Below are 18,012 nucleotides of genomic sequence, written 5' to 3'. Positions count from 1 at the left end.
ATAGGACACGTGAAAGTCCTGTGGTCGATGGCCGCTTTTCGCACGAAAACTTGCCACGAAAAGCCACGGTCGAGATGGTGTCGCCGGTCCAGGAGGGTACGCGACACGGTTCGTAGCTCATTCTGTACTTCGCAGACATGTTCGCGTACAAGTTCGAATTAGCAAGTTCAACAACTTGCGGAATGCCAATCGGTGGCTCGTTTAATGTTCGCTATCGACGTTCCCCGATAATTTCCTACACCTGGCGTCCACTGATCTTGACTTTTTGCTATGACTGTGCAAGAAGTAATTGGAAAAAATTGAAGCGCTTGTCAGTACCTGCGAAGGTACGTGACAATTTCTTTTAATTTTTAACTCCCTTCTTAATCGCTCTACAACCGTACATACGTAACGACTTTTTTTATTTCCTAATTTTGATATTACTTTCATAATCGGGGACAAAAATATTCTCGCAAAAGAAAAACCTCAACTCAAAATCGCCACTTCCTTAAAACAAACTCAGTCCATTTGCGGCATAACCATCCTTCCCTTGTCCAGCTGTACCGACGTAGCAGCCAACATCTTGGAAACACGTTTCTACCAAAGTATAACGATTCTTCTGAACGACACCATAGAGACCGGGATAAGAAGGAGGGCTAGAGAAGCAGAGCAACGTAAAAGAGAGAAAATGGATTGTACGTGAGGAGGCGATCCGACACGTAGGAATCTTGTTTCAGGTACGCGAAAGTGGATGGTCGCGTGACACCACCGGTGGTGCCGTGGAGTTGCTGCCGAATCAACGTAAAGGGTCCGTGCTATCACGATCCTCTTCAGCTGCCAAATTCGGAACAAAACTCCACTTACGACAGCCTAAACCCTCGGGGCTGTCTCGTCGCCATCAAGAGCGTGCTAAACGGAACGCTCTATTCCACCGTAGTCCTGATCGCGTTTCTGTTTGTGTTACAGGTAAATCAATAATAACGCGCTGACCGGCGCAAACAATTGCTTAGTCGAATCGGGATGGCTGGGATTAAGTGCGTTTCACGATGGGCCAAATTTGTTATCGAAATGATCGTTGGACAACGTCGAACCAACGTAGATTATTCTTTCCATTGTAATTTCTAGATACGTTTATGTCAAAGACTATATTTGATTTTCTACGCTGCGAGTCAAATATTGATCTATTTAAACAGAGGGAATTTCTAAAAATCTGCTGAAGAAAAATGACCAAAGGGATTAAGTCGACGTAATTCGCGGATTTTCCAAAGCTCTTTTTTGACAGCTGATCGAATGAAAAATTACAAGCATAAATAGCAGCAATTTTATCGCCGCAGCTATTCGCGAATCTAGAATAAACAAGCGCGACAGTGGAGAGTTGGAAGCGAGTCGACGAGAGGCGGACTGAAATAGCGGTGGATTATCAGATTCGTTCGGAATTATTGATTGCCTGGACGCGATGATACCACGTGTCATCGAAGCCCGCAAACGCGTAATATTTTAAGGTGAAAGGCTGCTTTTCACGCCAAATTTCCATCGTTTCGTTGCTCTAGTAATTCAACCCTCGATCGTATTCATCCGACAAAAATATTCTATGAAATCTAACAAGACCATCTTAGACATTATACCTTCATTGACAAGATGTTATACTTTGCGAAGAAAAGCTCGCGCGGCAAATTATTCTGATCCAAAAAAATTCTTTAAAATCTGATGTCCTACGACTAAGATAACGTAATAAGATAATGTGATAGAATAATCAACGTAAAAATTCGTGAATATTATACCTCCAATTATTTTGCTAACTGGTCGCGAATACTTATACGGTTTAACTTATAATGTAACATATGAAATATAAGGAAACATAAATATTTCCCTCATCTGACGGCCACTATCATCTGTTCCACGCTTCCGTGGTCACTGACCACTAAGCTTTCTAAGTTTTGTCTTGCTATCTGTCCACGAATTTTCAGAATCATGAATAATATAACATATGAAATATAAGGAACATTAATGTTTCCCTCAACTGATGACCAATATCACCCCTTCCACTGCACATTACATTTAATCCGCACCTCATTATGTGTCCTCGCTCCGTTTTGTCTTTTATCGATCTCTCTCATCGCTTTGGAAATTATCTGCACCATATTACTTATTGTTAAAATATTGGTATCTTGCTGAACGTAAAATGGCGGGGTTTTCTTGTAACAATACCTATACTTTGTTATAAATACGATGGTCTTTTGTTGTTTTAATTATGTTTAATTATGTTTCAAAAATTTCGTTTTATTGGTCGGTTTACTTTCAGCTATCACAATATCGCTATTCCGGTGATGTAAGTCCTGAAATTCAATATTAGCTAATTTTATTATTAATCTGAAGTTAATGCTATAGATTTTAGGCAATCGTGCTGGTCAAGCTGATTATTAATATGAAAGCGTTTTAATACATAGTAAATAGGATTTGTACTGCCATATCGAACAGTCACTAAATTACGCCACTCACATCCTTGTTAAATAGACTGTATCAATAGAAATTGTCCATATTCTGGCAGATCTTTTTGTTGAAAACTTGCTTCAAGACAAAGTAAAATTGAAGCTCTTTTCTCAAATTCTTAAGTTCTATAACACATAGTCGTTATTATTTATATTATATATATTTTTACATTTATTCATTATATTTGTATTTTATTATATTTGTTATATCGATACATATATAAAATTAATTACGAACAACATTACAAGTATAAAGAAAAATTTGCAACATAAGGAAAGGCTTGACAAGCCGAACAAATTTTATAGTACAAATACATACAACTAACGTACGGAAATTTCTTTTCAGATTTCGTTGAGCGTATTGTCGAGGTTCGACTTCACTGCCGCGAGGAACGCGGTGGCGCTTGGAGATCGGTGGGCAGCTTCACCGGGTTGGCTCTATGGCCGTCTGGATTTTGGCTTAGCCAGCGGACCTAATCTCTGCCAGATCGATCGGGTTAGTGGACCGGCTGAATTGAATCAATCGATTCCCCGGATGAGCCATCAGCGAGTCGCTCGACGAACGATGCTGTTCGTAAATGTGCGAAAGATCGGTGTCAATCGAATGAACGTGGAAAATTTTGAACGACGAGGTTTTAGATCGTTTGAGAAAAATGAAATAATTTAATTCGAACAATATTTGTCTAGCTCGTAGCTATAATAAGTACCTTACATCAAGTACCATCTAAAAATTGACACGTTTCTCTCATAATTAAACAGCAACCGATAAAAATCAAACTTTCCTTCAACCACTTTACGCGTGTACCAAAATTTCAACAAGTCCCCAAAATTCAATTAACGAATCAGAAAAAACTGTCCTCACTGCATTTAACGTTTCGACTACTCGTTCGTACATTTGTAATGTTTCTCTCAGACAGTTTCATCCGAGTACGCTCGTTGCTGTCTCATTTTTCGCCGGAGAGTTGCTAATTCTCAAACCCTACATGTGTAGACCGAGCAACTTGCTGCCAGCTGAAAAGAGTTAAAGGGAAGCTACAGTAACTTTCTAACTTGGCTAGAAATATCCACGGAATGAAGTTTGCGCCTCTGCATCTATGTATATGCAGCTGTATGTGTTGTCGGTGGAACACTTTGCTCAAGCGGCGCCGCTCCGGCTTTATTTGTTTAATTTTCTAATTTCTCCGAGTTAGAATGGAAGCGCACGCGCGCCACTGAAAGAAACGGAGACCCGCGTCGGACTTTCATTAGAAAGGCGACCACGTGATGAAGGAAAGTTTAAAAACTTTGTAGCTACGAGTGTTGGCTGAAATTTTATCTCTTGACGTTTCTTACTTATATCACGCAGACACCGCGTGAACGTTGCTATTTTATTAATCAATGGGTAGGTGGATTATGGAGAAACACGTGCAACGGGTAAATCGCGCGAAATTAACAATTCGGGTAAAAAAATTATAATCTTATTAGTAAGGCTAGTTATACAGATTAACTGAAACTTATTTATCAAAAATTCTTCCAGTCTTCGTTTCTTATCTACTGTTCTTTTTATTTATGGAAACCAAAACTTTCTTCCAACAGTCCAAATTGATTCTAATTATTCTTCCCCCTAATTCAACGATTCCATTTTCAATCTCCCCATAGAAAAACAGCGGCCGAGGCGATACGATGATCGATCTACGTCCGCTTGTATATTCCAGCGATACGGACTGAGACCTCTGGAAGCCGAAACAAACCAGAAAATAAAACCAATGCCGTCGAAGAAGAATCATATTTCCACGTCAGACACTTCCTTCACAAGCCCAACAAAAATTCCCCCACCTTTCAACGCAAATATATAATACGGTTCCGTGTAAGCATCGATCAAGTTTAACTTCAATCGTAGAGATCTATAAGAATCGAGAAACGTTTCTCGAAGCTTTTATCGAAATGAAAAGCCATCGCCGGAAGACAGGCGCGTTTAACGAAGCAACGCGCGCGTCCTCCGCGGGGATTAATCGATCATCGATTACGATACACTCTCGAAACGGCCTCTGAGGAACAAACAAGGTTCGTTTAGAACGAGAAAGACGATAAAGACGCAGACCAGAGCAATGGGCGATAAGATAAGAGTTCGTAGAGTTTCTTTCTCGCAGAAGTACGACGCCAAGATTCGACGATAGCTTTCACTATGATTACTGGGAATCGGTTAATCGAGTCGCGCCACTAAACCGCTCGTTTTCCCCGTCGTATCGAGTCGAACGATCGATGGGTCTGAACAAAAGAAAGGAACGGATGCAGGAGAGATGGTACGGAAGCTTCGAAAATCTCGACCGGGGACCGCGACGATGATAAAAAGCCGCGTTCACTGAGTCGATCGTGTTCCTCCCCCGACGAATCGAGATATTCGATGCGATAGATAAAGGAATCGGAGAAACTGAAGAACAGATGTAATTACTAGAGTACAATCGTTGGATACCGATGGTTAAATGGAATAAAGCTTACATTGCTCCGTTTCTTTTTCTTCTTCTTTTTTTTTTTTTTTTTTTTTTTTTACATAAAAGAATATCGTATCGATGGATGATAAAACACGATAGTAAAGATTTTATAATCCTTTGTTATATGAAAGAATATTTTCCTAATGACTGATAAAGTATGATCTGAATAGAAAATTTAGAAACTGTCAAATCAATCTGTAAGTTCAGGTATAATAAAACATCAAAGAAATACAGAGGTTCCTTCCGATATACGATGGTGAAATAATTTGAAACTAATTAATTGACAAAAGTTGAATCAATAATACCATAATATCTGTCAGCGACAAAAATAATCGAGAAAGATATGAAGCGCTAAAAAGCGTGGAGAAATGGCCAAAATTCCGTCGGAAACAAGCGAAACAGTTCGACTGGAGCGTCTGCTAAAGAAAATTCGAGGATCTAGCTTTTTGTTCCTCGAAGCTGACAGCAGGGGGGAGGGGGTTGAAGAAAAACCTCACTCCACCCTCATCACGTTTAGAGAAAGCTCGAGATTCGTGGTTCTCGTGGAGGAATCGGGAAGTCCCGAGGCGGGAGAAGGGACCGACTAGCGGAAAAAAGCATAATTGCGTGCTCGTTCCGATGACGCGGACTCGATTTAAACTGCTAGCCGCGTAGCTCGCAAGAAGCAACGAAAACTAACAGGGATCAAGAACGGTAGAATCTCTGGGGGATTCTCGCGAACACGCCTTGTTTCGCGCAGCGGTTTCGCGCGTACAAACTGACGAGGGTGCGGTTCTTTCGTTGCAGCTTACAGCTGTGTTCCATCGCTCGTGTCAAGCGAATCGAGGCTTTCTTGCGCGTAAAACGAACGATCGATAAACTTCGTACAGATTAATCAAACTACAGTAGCTCAAGAAAATATTGGAATACTTTTAGAAAGCAGAAGATTTGGAACAAATTTAAAAATACGTAGATATTACAAGATATTCATTGCAAGCGTATATTTAGTAAACAAGCTAGTGTAACGAGTGTTAAATATGTTAACCAATATATTATTGTTATGGCCGAGCTTATTCTACTTTATTTTATTATTATTTTGTTCTTTTATTCAGACGTAGGGGTTAAATCGCAATTCAGAATTTGAGAATATTGCTGTGAAAGGTTTTCTGGATTCAAAGGTTCGCAACCTAGTTTGATACTCTCTATTTTACAAGGCATAAACAAAATTTGAATAACTCATTACACCAGCTTGCTGCTCCATCATTTTCATCCGCGACGACTCGGGACAAACATCAATATTCATGATTCTATCAGGGCAGCTTCAATCTTGACTCGAAGGCTCTTTTGAATCATCACATTCTTTGACCAAAAATAAAAGGTAAAAAGCATATTTAACCGATTTCTCTTACCTACTGAAATTTAAAACTTCATTTCTATGCGACACACTTGCCTGAATATTTGTAAATTATCCACAAAAACGGTGTATTTACCCTTTAAAAGAAGTACGACCGTATTTTGCACGTCTATCATTGAACGTATTTAGAGTTTGTCCCTGTACAGTTTGCAAACCAGTAAATTTGCACAAGTGATACTTATGAATAGGAACATCAGTGGGAATATTAAAACGCTGAGTATATGACATATTATACTTAGAATAGGAAGAAAATATTGGATAAAGATGAAAGAAGAGAAGAAATTGGTGAAAAGGAAGCAGAAAGGATCTTTCTTCCGTTTCTAGAAGCAGGAACTTGCTCTGGCTGGAGGTAGGCGGACCGCTTTTCCTGCCTCGTTCGTCCTTGTCGAATTTAATAATGGCAAATTTACAGGGTGCGACGGGTTTTTTCGCGAGTTGGTGCAATTTCTCGCGACAGTGGTAACGAAGTTCTTACGATCCGCACGTTTCCCTCGTATCGCAGTAAAGCAACCAGTTTTACGCGACGTCCAACGTATTAATGTTAACGGAGCAAGCGCATGCCACTACCCTGTCCGGAAGTCGTGCAGAAAGTCGTTATGGTGCCAAAATCTCGCCATTATTTTTCGAGAACACTTGAAAATACATCGTCTGTAATTTAAGTTCCATTTTTCTCTAGTAAAAGTTGAATATTATACAAAACATTAATTATGCGTATGTTCTTTATGCGTTCACATAGAAAAAGCTTACTATTTAAAATTCGAATAATTTAAACACCTGTTTCAAAATTTCTAGTAAAAGTTTAAAAATATAAAAGATCCATATTCCGATATAAAATTTCTCGAACTTGAAATTTCCTTGGACATCGATTTTGGAATTGCACGATACTTTCGGTATATATAACATTTGTATATTTTATTATTAAATAAACTCGGTGGTATTTTATAATATTTGTAACTATAGCTAACACTGTAAGAGACAGTGCTGTAATCTATGTGACGTCGATCTTTTTGAGGAACATTTAGTATATAAGAGGAAGCCTCGAGAAATCTGGATTCAGTGTTTGACCAACTCAGAAACACTTCACTCGTTCTTCAGACGCTCTCTCTTCGATCCTGCTATTCTCGTCTCTTGTCTGCTCTCGTATCTGGTGATTTCTTTCCACGTATTCCTTATGTAGGAATTTTGTCTGTTTACATTAAACAAAATCTCTGTTTTATTCTGTTCTAGAGGATTTTCATATCCAATCTTCCTGTTTTCTATTTTGCACAGAATATTCATACTATATAATTTCCATCTCCCATTTTATATAAAATTCTCTTTTTCTCTCTGCCTTTCTCTCTCTCTCTCTCTCTCTCATTTTTCTTAGAATTTTTACAAAGCATCTCTATTCTCTATTTTACATGGAATTTCCATACACAACCATCGTGTTTTACTTTATCATGAATTTTTATACTGCACTCTCATTTTTTACATTACGTAAAGTCTTTATACGACATTTTCATATTTTTCCTACATTACTTCAACTAATTACAACTAATCCTATTATATTACGTTCTTTCTGTCATCACCAAAATAACAATAAGTGCCATTTTATAAATCAGCGAAGAATAAAAACTTGTTCGTTACTAAATAGACGAACCGTTAATAATGTCCTGCTTCAGAACAATTTCCTGAAAAATTCCAATTTAATTCCTAATGAAATTACACGTCGTCAAAAAGTGGGCAACAGTTCCAACCCTTTCGAACCGTGACGCGCATAGGATCAAACAATTCACTTGCTTGTCAACAGAACGGTAGATTCTGCGTGAAATTCACAATGTTAGCACGCAGGTTACATCCTGGACGTTCGTGTACTTCGCGAACCGTCATCAGGATTCACGGCCAGAGACCTGTATACACCAAACTGGTCGACGATTTTCGGAAAATCGAACGTACTCGTCGGAGGAACGAGTTCGAACAGACCGTACGTGTACCGGTTATTCCGGTGGTCATTGTTTCCGTTGAATTCGATCAACGGGCACGATCGAGAAAACAGTTAGTCCCATTCCCATGGCCAGCGAACCGATTCGAGAGAGTGCAAGCTGCACGAGACAGCGGAAGCACTCGAGGAAATCCCTCGATGCCGGGTCCTGTCCGGCAATCGATTGCCGAAGAAAAGTGTTCCAGGAGAGAACGATGCACGCCTGTCGACAAACAACCGCGGACCTCCACGATCAACCTGGTCTTCCCACTCTTTCGCCCTCTGCCACTCGCTAAATTGAAATTCGATTCCACCGCGGAAAGAGACCAGTTCCGTGTCCCGCAGGATTCTCTCCGAGCGTGATACGCCGTGACAAAGATACTCTAAAGCGACTGTGTTGAGATGAGCCGTGAAAGAATGGAGGTGATTGTACAGTAGTTGGAATTGTAATCGATAGGCGATAGTTGTAATCTTGGAAAAATTAAGGGTGAAAGACTTGATTTTAGAAAAATCTAGGAGATTAATTATTATTTGTTAATTTATCTTTTATCTATTTATATTATATATATTTATATGTATATATTAGCTGAATTTATTATTTGTATACCAAGGACAACTATAACGCTTGGCGATAATAAAATTTATTACGATCTACGTTTGATTTGTAGATTGAAGTTGCATTAAATGAAGGACCTAACAAAACGAGTAAATATAAAAACTGCATGTTAATCCGCGGCGGAATCGGCTCATTAAATCTTCCACCGTTTCATTTCCCGCTTGTAAATATTTCAGCAAGCGGTATAGCTTCAACCATCCGAATTTAATAAGCATCTCGCTTTTAAACGCAACAATATTTCAGTGTTTCAGTTAATCACTAAACTTAATTTATACAACCATCCCTCCAGCATTTCGTTATCCGTAACCAACCCGTTTTCCGGCCAACGAAGCGTACTTTTAACTCTGATACGAGAACCATTGATACACTCCACGTATTTATGCAAAATTATACTCTGAAGAACGTAAAAATAAATCTTCGATTTAGTGTTATATTTACTAAATTACGACACCGTTCGGAGGTCTTCAAAACTACTCTTTTATCGAGATTGAAGATATTTATGAAGATTCATATTTTTACAACTAAAAATGTTCTACATAAACGTTCACGTCAGATCTTTTTATTTAAATTACTTTAAATCTATGCAGTTTCGAGGCAAAATATAATAATAACCACCCTAAGATTTTTCAAAAGGGGTGTGCATTCACTGTAACTTCAATCTAGACGAAAAGCTTGATACTTCCTATGACACGGTAATCCTAGAACAGGATTTTCTCATCCTCTCGTCTTTCTCTCTTTCCCTTTGAACCATCCTGAGGGAAGCCGGCAAGGAACATTAAAGCTGTTTTCACATTGTCGTTCGTGGAGGAACTCTCCGCCCGAGTACTTGCCATGGTAATCAACTGGAAGCCACTGGCTGGGTCCATTCCAGATTGCCCCTCGTTCAATTAGCATACATACGATGGCTACGCTCGCTTTCGGTCGCCCACCGGCCCTTTGACCTATTTTCTTCTGAAACAGAAGTATCCCCCGCGCGTTAATTGATTTGACGTGTGTTCTTCTTCCTGTTCTTCGTGCAACGCGTTGTGTGTTTGGATTAATTTGGATTAAGCTTCTGAACCAACTTCGTTGGTTCAATCCGAAGTTTCGAGTATCTTAAAACCTGAACACTTTCGACTATTTTACAAATTCGTTCAACTTCTTCGTTGAATTGATAGACAGTGATATTTGCAAATGATTCGCAAGTTATATCGATTAGCTAGATACACATAATATAATCATCTACAAAAATCTTCGTACACTTCATAAAAAGACAATTTTCATTTAAGAAAATAACGACAAGGAAGAAAGGTAGATTATTTGAAATCCCTAAAAATATATGCATATGATACATATAGAAAGATCTACGCAGCTTTCATTTTAGTAGTACACTTCTACTTTTAAAGACAGTCTTTCAGAATGTTTCTTGATACACGTCAAAGTGTCTGTATAAAAAGACACATTAATACAAGAATCGCAATTTTCTAAGTGTCCATTTCGACGAACTTCGTCTGCGTATTCGCCAGAAGCTCGTGCTTTTGTCAGACGAAATATAGCAAACTGTTCCGTCATTCCTAGTCGAAGTTTTCATACTTTCACGAGCCATTGGGACCATTCGTTGGTTCTTCTGGAATTTCAAAAAGTTTCGCTGACTACCATGGTAAAACAACAGTCAGAAACAAAGAAGAGACGTCTGTCGATGGCTTTTAGCGAACGTCTGGTTAACTGAACTATCGGAGTTACATAGTAATTTCCATTTGCCATTGTTACCAGGCGAATAAGATTTTCAGTGATTCAACGTTTATCGTTTGTATACGAAGTGTGGCATGCAAAAGTAAGACAAAAATGTAGAATATAATTCTTTCATTCGATGTCCCGTTTCGGAGAATATTAGGTTTGAAAAGTTATTTCACCAACTTGGTTAGTTCCAGATTGGAGACAAGTGGATAATCGACAGGAGATTATTTTATAGACGAAAATAAGTAAAAAATGGAATTGAACTTTTTTCGTTTGAAGCTTCGTTCTAGTGAAAATCGAGTTCGTATTTGACGAATGTTCAAACTGGATTTTGTCGAAAATACGAAAAATTCGTATTCTATATTTTTAACTTATTTTCGTAGAATAATCTTTTGCCAATTATTCGTTCGTATCTCGTTAAAAGTCCATAAATTCCAAATTCATATGCGTTTGATAAACATTCGAACTTGATTTTCTCGGAAAAGCGATTCAAAATTTAAAAAAAAGGTCTTCGTGTTTCGTACGCAGAATGACTTTTACATGAGCACTTTACTCTGTAACACTTTGAGAAGTACAATACACGGTTGAACGCGACTTTAAAATTAAAAAAGAAGAGGCGATACAAAATATATCGATATGACAATCTCATTATACAGATTTCCTGTAAAGTACGGTTTGCCTCGGCGGAAATTCGCTAATCGTTTTAAATAGCCCATTATTGATAATTTGGATTCGATGCTGCCCCCAATAATTCCACGATATGCGTTTAACATTTTAAATCGCTGCGTTACAACACACTTCGCGTCACTGATAAATTCCCTCGAATGCCCCATTCGATTGTTTCACAAACCCCCGGTGTTTATCCCATCGCGACCATAGAACATCCTCTTGCGACAAAAACGAGAGATTGCGAATGAAAACAAAATGACCTCATACGTGTACGTATATCTTCGAATTAACTTGGAAAGCCTACGTAAATTATTTCACGATTTTTATTGTATTTATTCGTTCGTAATTTGCCCTTAATATGATTTCAGCAATATGTAATTTTCCGGATTAAATTCTAAAATGTTACAAACTCTTCGCTGAAGTGAAATCTCACACTTGTTTCTCTTTGTGCACTTGAAACTGAAATTAAAAGTAAAGTGTGTAATTTACAGATGATTTAATTGATATAACTCGTCCATATGCCTGTACGTGTATACGTATATCTCAAATGTAGTTTAACCTGTTCTTATTTATGATGAATAACAGTGGAAACGTTGACAGAAGATTGTAAGGCACGAACGATCTTTATAGGGCAATAGACAACTAGTAGGAGGCGTGTATTCGCCCAACCCGATTAAGTTTCATCGGATCTGTGTACCCGTGTCGTATTTCATAACTCGTTGCCCGTACACAGTTCTCGTTCCTTTAATTTCCGCCTTCCTGCTTGGCCCCGGTACGATATATTCGCAGTTACCTCGCACCACAGCAAATTCATCTGGCGGCAATTACGAAACGATCTCTAGCAACCGATAAACCTTCCGCTGCAAGCCGAGCCTTGCATGCGTTCGGCTTAATGTAATTGAATCACGAATGAGACGATCATAGAATAAAATAAAAGAAAAGTCGAGGAACAAGTAATATCACGTTTATTGTGCAGACCACGTTCGACCGATCGAGCATCGTGAAACATTAAGGAGGACAAGTTTAAAATTTCTCCGACCATTTTGCAAAGTAGTCGTTCTAACCACTTGTGTTTCGTATGTGTACAAAAATTAAACATTTTTTTAGCTTTGTTATTTCAAGGTCCTGTTGCTACACACACAAATGTACAGTTTTTTTTTTTTTTTTTTTGACACTTTGGAAGCTCGTACAGAAAACTAGTCACGATTTTCCAGGATTCTCTTTCAGTATCGTCGGCCAAGAGCCAACCACAGGGAGGAAGGAATGGTTTCCGTTTCCTCGGTTCATTGCCGAACATTTTTTCCGAAAGATCCATGTGCGGTCAGAAACATTCCCTCAGATAGGACCGGCGGCCTTCAAGGAATGTCTTTTTTTATGCTGCTCCAGCTGGCAGAGGATCGCTTCTTCGAGATTCCTTCCGGTTCCGATAAGTCGAAAGACTGATGAAGCTTCGAAAACCAAGAACAGATCTACCACTGTGCGATGGGAAGCTTCGTAGATTCTACTAGTATCTTTTGCTCCATCTAAGATTGACAGAACCATTAGTACGTCGAAAGAATCTTCTTTCGCAAAATTGTTGATGGTTTTGTTAAAACGATTCGTGAATTTTTAACTCTGCATCGATAATTATAATAATTCTCGGAGGACTTTGTTCTTTTCATATTTACAGAACAAAGAAAAATTTCGTAATAATTCTTCTTGCAGAAAACTCCTCAATAATTGTTGGTAATATAATAACATAATCAATATTCATTGGCTTGTTTCGTTGAAAGCTCGATAAGCTATTAGTCTTAAGAAAATTGGAAAACAGTTAACGAAAAGATCGTCGTCCTAACTTACATGTAGTATAAGAGTCGATTCTTATTAATTGTTGTAAAGAACGAATATTCATTGACTCATAGGATTAATGATACCTCGTTGAAGGATAAAGTCGTTTGGTTCGCGTTTGGTCTGATGTTTTAAAGGCTAAAGGGGAGCACGCCACGCGTTAAATGGACGACGGAAGAAGATGGAGGATGATGGATAGAAGTAGAAGCCTCGATGCTAAGGTGTTTCGTCCCGGTGATAAATAGCGGTGCAATAAAAGTGGGCCGAGTAATTCGGATGCCACGTTATCCGATCGTTGCGTTAAGGGAATAATAACCTGACTGGGGTTGCACGATGGAAAATGGAAGTAGTGGCTTTGCAGCTTCGCAGAATTCGTTTTCGATATAGCTCGGTTCACGAAGAGAAGGACAGGAAAATAACAAATAGAGAGACTGGAAAATTCTCTTCGATCGTTAAACGATTACTAACGATACTGTGGAGATCTTATTTCTCCTAGAGGATTTTAAAACAGGTTTTAGATAATAATATACTAATTTGATCCGTTATTAGAGAATTCCAATAAACAGACAAGATAAGACAAAACAATTCTGTTATATAAAATCACTGAACAGCACGAAATAAGCTTCTGTTCTCGATTCCATACGACGACTATCCACAAACACGCTCCTACGATATACATTAACCGAGAAATTTATTGCGCGTATATCTTACCATTATCTCCAATTTTCAGATAACCAAAGCATCGTGAATATAATGCCGATCAATCGAATACCACGCAAAACGACGTTCTCTGCGCGGTACTGGTAAAAATGCTCGTTACAACGATGATGGAACGACAGTCTCAACATAGAGAAAAGGAAGTCGATGGAAGAAGAATCGGTGTGGGGCTGGTGGACAGGATGAAGGGAGGAGCTACAAAAGGCTGGATATCATAAACGACAATGAAACTCCCGAAGGAAGCTGGAACAAAGCGAGATAGTGGCGGTGTATACGTGTGTAGCTTTGAAAGGATAGTGACGACGTACAGCGTGGACGTTGGATCGAGGAAGGGAAGAAGGAAAGAAAGAAAAGGGCAGAACGACACGCCGGGGATCGCTCGAGTCTCTCTGATCGGTCAATAACGATTTCCCGGGAATATAAATGTCTCCGCGAGCACTCGTCCGGGCTGTTCGATTCGGCCCGTGTCCGGCATTGCCTTTTAATCTTGTAGCTTTGCCTCTTTTAATCTCGTTCCATCGACCGGCTGCACCCTTCCATGCCGCTCTTTCCTGTCCACTCGTTCATTCGATGCAATTTCTCTTTTCGTACGTACGGTCGAAATCATCGTTCATTCGACTGTACGAAAAAACCTGCTGGTTGCATGAGAATCGTTAATCTTGACGGATGAACCGAAGATGGAACATCGTTTCGTGTAACGATTGGAAAATAGTAATTATTCGATGTATAACTGCTTCTTGATTCTGCTTATCAAATTAATTTCATTGGTTGTTTTCAAATTGAAAACGAGTTTCAGGCATAGAAAATTCAAGAACCGTTTACACATAAGCTAAGTCTAAGAATCTTCAATTCCTGTACTACTGTACCATATTCGATAGGATCGCGACAAAATTCCAATTGCCTCTCACATTCTCGTCATCGATATTCTACCAAACTTCTACAGCTCTAAATGCACACCAAACTACTGAAATAAAAATATAAATAATACATTTACCAACATTTTCTTCGGTCTTCTCTTATTAACGGAAAACCGATTTGTCAGTCAGATGAGATCTTCAACAGAAGAGAGTTCGATTCTGATCCGAAAACTTCAATACCCGGAACGATTCTTTGCTTTAGCCGAAAAAGAAACTGTTCTCGGTGAGTGAAATCGTACCTTAAAGTATACGTATTCATACGTAACTTCGAATCTTCTTCAATTTTTCCGATGATATACCTCTAAACGCTTCGAAACGATACTATGCGCAAAGCTTCTTCCTCGAGCTATCTTTTACAGGCTTCGAAACGATGTATCAGTAAAGAGAAAGATTGCAGGGAAGATTTGGAAGAGTAAGTTCGTCTCGGGGCAGACTGAATTTCCTCGAGGGAGAAATTGTTGCAGGCAGCAGCCTCGACGGTGCTTTCATCAGCGACAGATTTTTCTCGTCGAACGCTAAACTTGCGGGGCGAGGTGTGACGCGCGTGCGAGGGTCTGTAAAGCTCGCTTTTGTCACTTTCCCTGGCTCGTGCATCGAAAATCCACGCCCTTTGACTGCTCTGAAAAGTTGCTGCCGACAGCGATCAGGTTTGACGGGCAATCGACACCGATAATCAAAGGTTCGTTCTTTTTTCCTTTGCCACTGAACAATTTTTACGTAGAACGCAAAAATTCAATTACACCACGTGGACCACTCAAGCTTGCAACATTTTTCTTTTTTCTTCCGCTATTTTTTTTCTCTGCGCATTTAGAAGTAACTTAAACAACCGAGAACCATTCTACCATTTACAACGCAGCACTATTGTTAGAAAAATGAAGTTTCTGTGCGCGGCTCTTACTTGATAACCGCTATTTATTCTCTATTATAAGCAAAAAAATAGAAAATGGACGGAAGGGGTAAAAATACAGAATTTTGAATTTTACAGTAATCCGCGATGATCGAAACACGGATGAAAGTTCGATATCACAAATATAGAAAAAAGAAACATTCGTATCAGGACTTAAAACGCAACGTCCATTGTTCCCCTATATTTCCGGTTATTTAAGCTTATCATTGGCCCGACGATTCCGTGGGATCATGGGAGATGGATCAGGATATTTAGAGTGGCGCATCAATCTCGCATCGAGCTCCCAAATGGCCGTTCGGTTGCTCGCAAATCCACGTCGTTTCACCGGCCGGTGCATTAAACAGGATTTATATTTCCTCGAATAGGAGCCGATGGGATCGATCGGTATTGTCGACTGAAAGTAGCGCCATTTTGCATCTTATTTAGGGGAACTATGCACATGTGAGCAATTCGCGATTCAGTAAAAAGAACCACCTCTATAGATTTTCAAGTTGGTTCCAAATTTTCAGTACAGTTACGACACCCGCGTCTCGTTACAGCGCGAATAAAAGTTCAAAATGTTTTGTATAATACATACAATACGAGCATAAAGATTTTTCATGATAAGTATTCAAATATTTTCGTGAACCAATGTATCCACCACATTATAAAAAATTCTACTGCACTCTGTTTAAGGCAGTGAGTTTACGATATTTCCATTTTTGTGTGTCTTCGTCCCATTAAGTTTCGATTTTATGAATTCTTCGTTGGTTATTACGGTTTGCACCGCACCTCGCATGTAGATCTACGATATTCTGGTTGAGTTTACTGGTGCCGGTGCAAGGGATCGGCATCCGTATACCGGAAACGATAATCTCAGAGGGTGAAACCAAGTCTTGTAAATCCGTGGAATAACACGATGTCTGGTTGTGTCGTTGCGTTGAGGAGGGTCACAGGATTTTCTACGGATAAAGGATATACACTGGGTTAGGTTACGCCTCCGAAAGCATTAAAGCGATTAAAAGATAGGACTCTGAATGGGAATTTAAAAATCAAACGGTTCGGTTGAACGATATTCATTAAAAATTCATTCTATTCAGCTCTCAAAACACAAATAACTTACTTCCATTCATCGTAAAGATGTTATTTATTACGAGAAGATAATGCAGACATTGCTAAATTTTCAGATAAATTTTTAGAAACGATATTCGTAACATTACTTCTCTCCCGTTTTTCACTCGATGTAACCTTTAAAATCTCTATAATCTCTAAATTCTGTTCGACAAAATAGCGAAATTTCAATCGTGAATTCAGCCACGAAAGAATTCGCGGAAAACGAGCGGAGAATCCGAGACACGCGGTGAAGCAGCGACAGAAAGTCGACTCTCGATTAGGAGGACAGGCGACGATCGAGTGAGATCCCGTCCGTCAGAGTGGTTCTCAGTGGAGAATCGAGCGACTTGGCGTGGCTCTTGACAATATCTACGGCAAGAAGGAAACCGACGAAAGGGTTCGGTGGATCGTGGTAACAGTCGGTCGGGTCGCATAAATCAGCTGCACGAGACCCTCGAGCGGCAGAGGTGTCGGGGCCGGCAGGCCGAGCCGTCAATAAAATGCAAAGTCGGAAAGATAAAGTTAAAGATAAGCCGCCCTCGGATCCACACAGAGAGTACTTGGACGCTGAGTCCACCGACGAGGAGGAGAGACAACGTAAGATTTACGAGAAAAATATTAAAGGCTTCTTCTAGCGACTCTCCTCTGCCATCCAGTTTCTTCTATTTTCTACATTTCTACCTTCCGCTATGTAGCTCTATTCCCTTTACCAATTCCTCTAGTTTCCCTATATTTTTCTTCTGATTTTCCTCCCCAATTTTCTTATTCTTTCCGGAGTCTCCTTTATCTCTTTGGTTCTTCCAACCTGTTATTCCGCGATGAATTATCTTGAGATGTTGGTATTCGCTAACCCTCTATACAGTTTGTCGCTTGTGATTTATGATATATTAGTTGGGTATTTGAAAATTGGTATTAATATATTCTTTTGACGAAATTCGATGGAATTTTGATGGAAGATATTTAAATATCGCGTAGAATTTGTATCAGATTGTATGGAAAATTTGTAGTATTTTCAAGATCGAAAGATGATTATTTCATGTACATGAATTTCTGTGAAATAATGAAATGCTGAATTTACGTACAACTGCCCCTGGATGGATATGCCGTTGTAACACTCCAGTCGGCATACTTGTAATTCTCAACGAGAATTAATTGTGACGTATTTAGTAATAAAAAAAAAAATTAATGAGAAGAATCAAGATCGATCAGTAGAGAAAATGTTTTTCAATCAGAAAACGTTAGATCTCGTGTACCAGTAA

The 18,012-nt window shown here is 39.2% G+C and overlaps 1 protein-coding gene across 5 annotated transcripts in view; it reads left to right on the top strand.

Annotated features, from left to right (window-relative positions):
• The window catches only part of LOC100646636 (photoreceptor outer segment membrane glycoprotein 2), a 77,974-nt gene that overhangs the window by 54,103 nt on the left and 5,859 nt on the right, over positions 1–18,012 (top strand). The window contains exons 4-6 of one of the 5 annotated variants that reach the window (XR_007226502.1): positions 717–945; positions 2,815–2,964; positions 13,851–15,433. Coding sequence is in view for 4 of the 5 variants with exons in the window: in XM_048412549.1 (XP_048268506.1) it covers positions 717–945; positions 2,815–3,135 (550 nt within the window). In the remaining variant the exon portion in view is untranslated. Of the gene's footprint in view, positions 1–716; positions 946–2,814; positions 3,998–4,106; positions 4,920–13,850; positions 16,065–18,012 lie in introns of those variants that run through there. The other 4 variants (XM_048412552.1, XM_048412551.1, XM_048412550.1 and 1 more) reach the window with 4 other exon arrangements.

The sequence above is a fragment of the Bombus terrestris genome, chromosome 15 (genome assembly GCF_910591885.1).
Source record: "Bombus terrestris chromosome 15, iyBomTerr1.2, whole genome shotgun sequence".
NCBI lineage: Eukaryota > Metazoa > Arthropoda > Insecta > Hymenoptera > Apidae > Bombus > Bombus terrestris.
The sequence above is the reverse complement of the archived record's forward strand: the minus strand, read 5'-3'. Positions and strand labels throughout refer to the sequence as shown.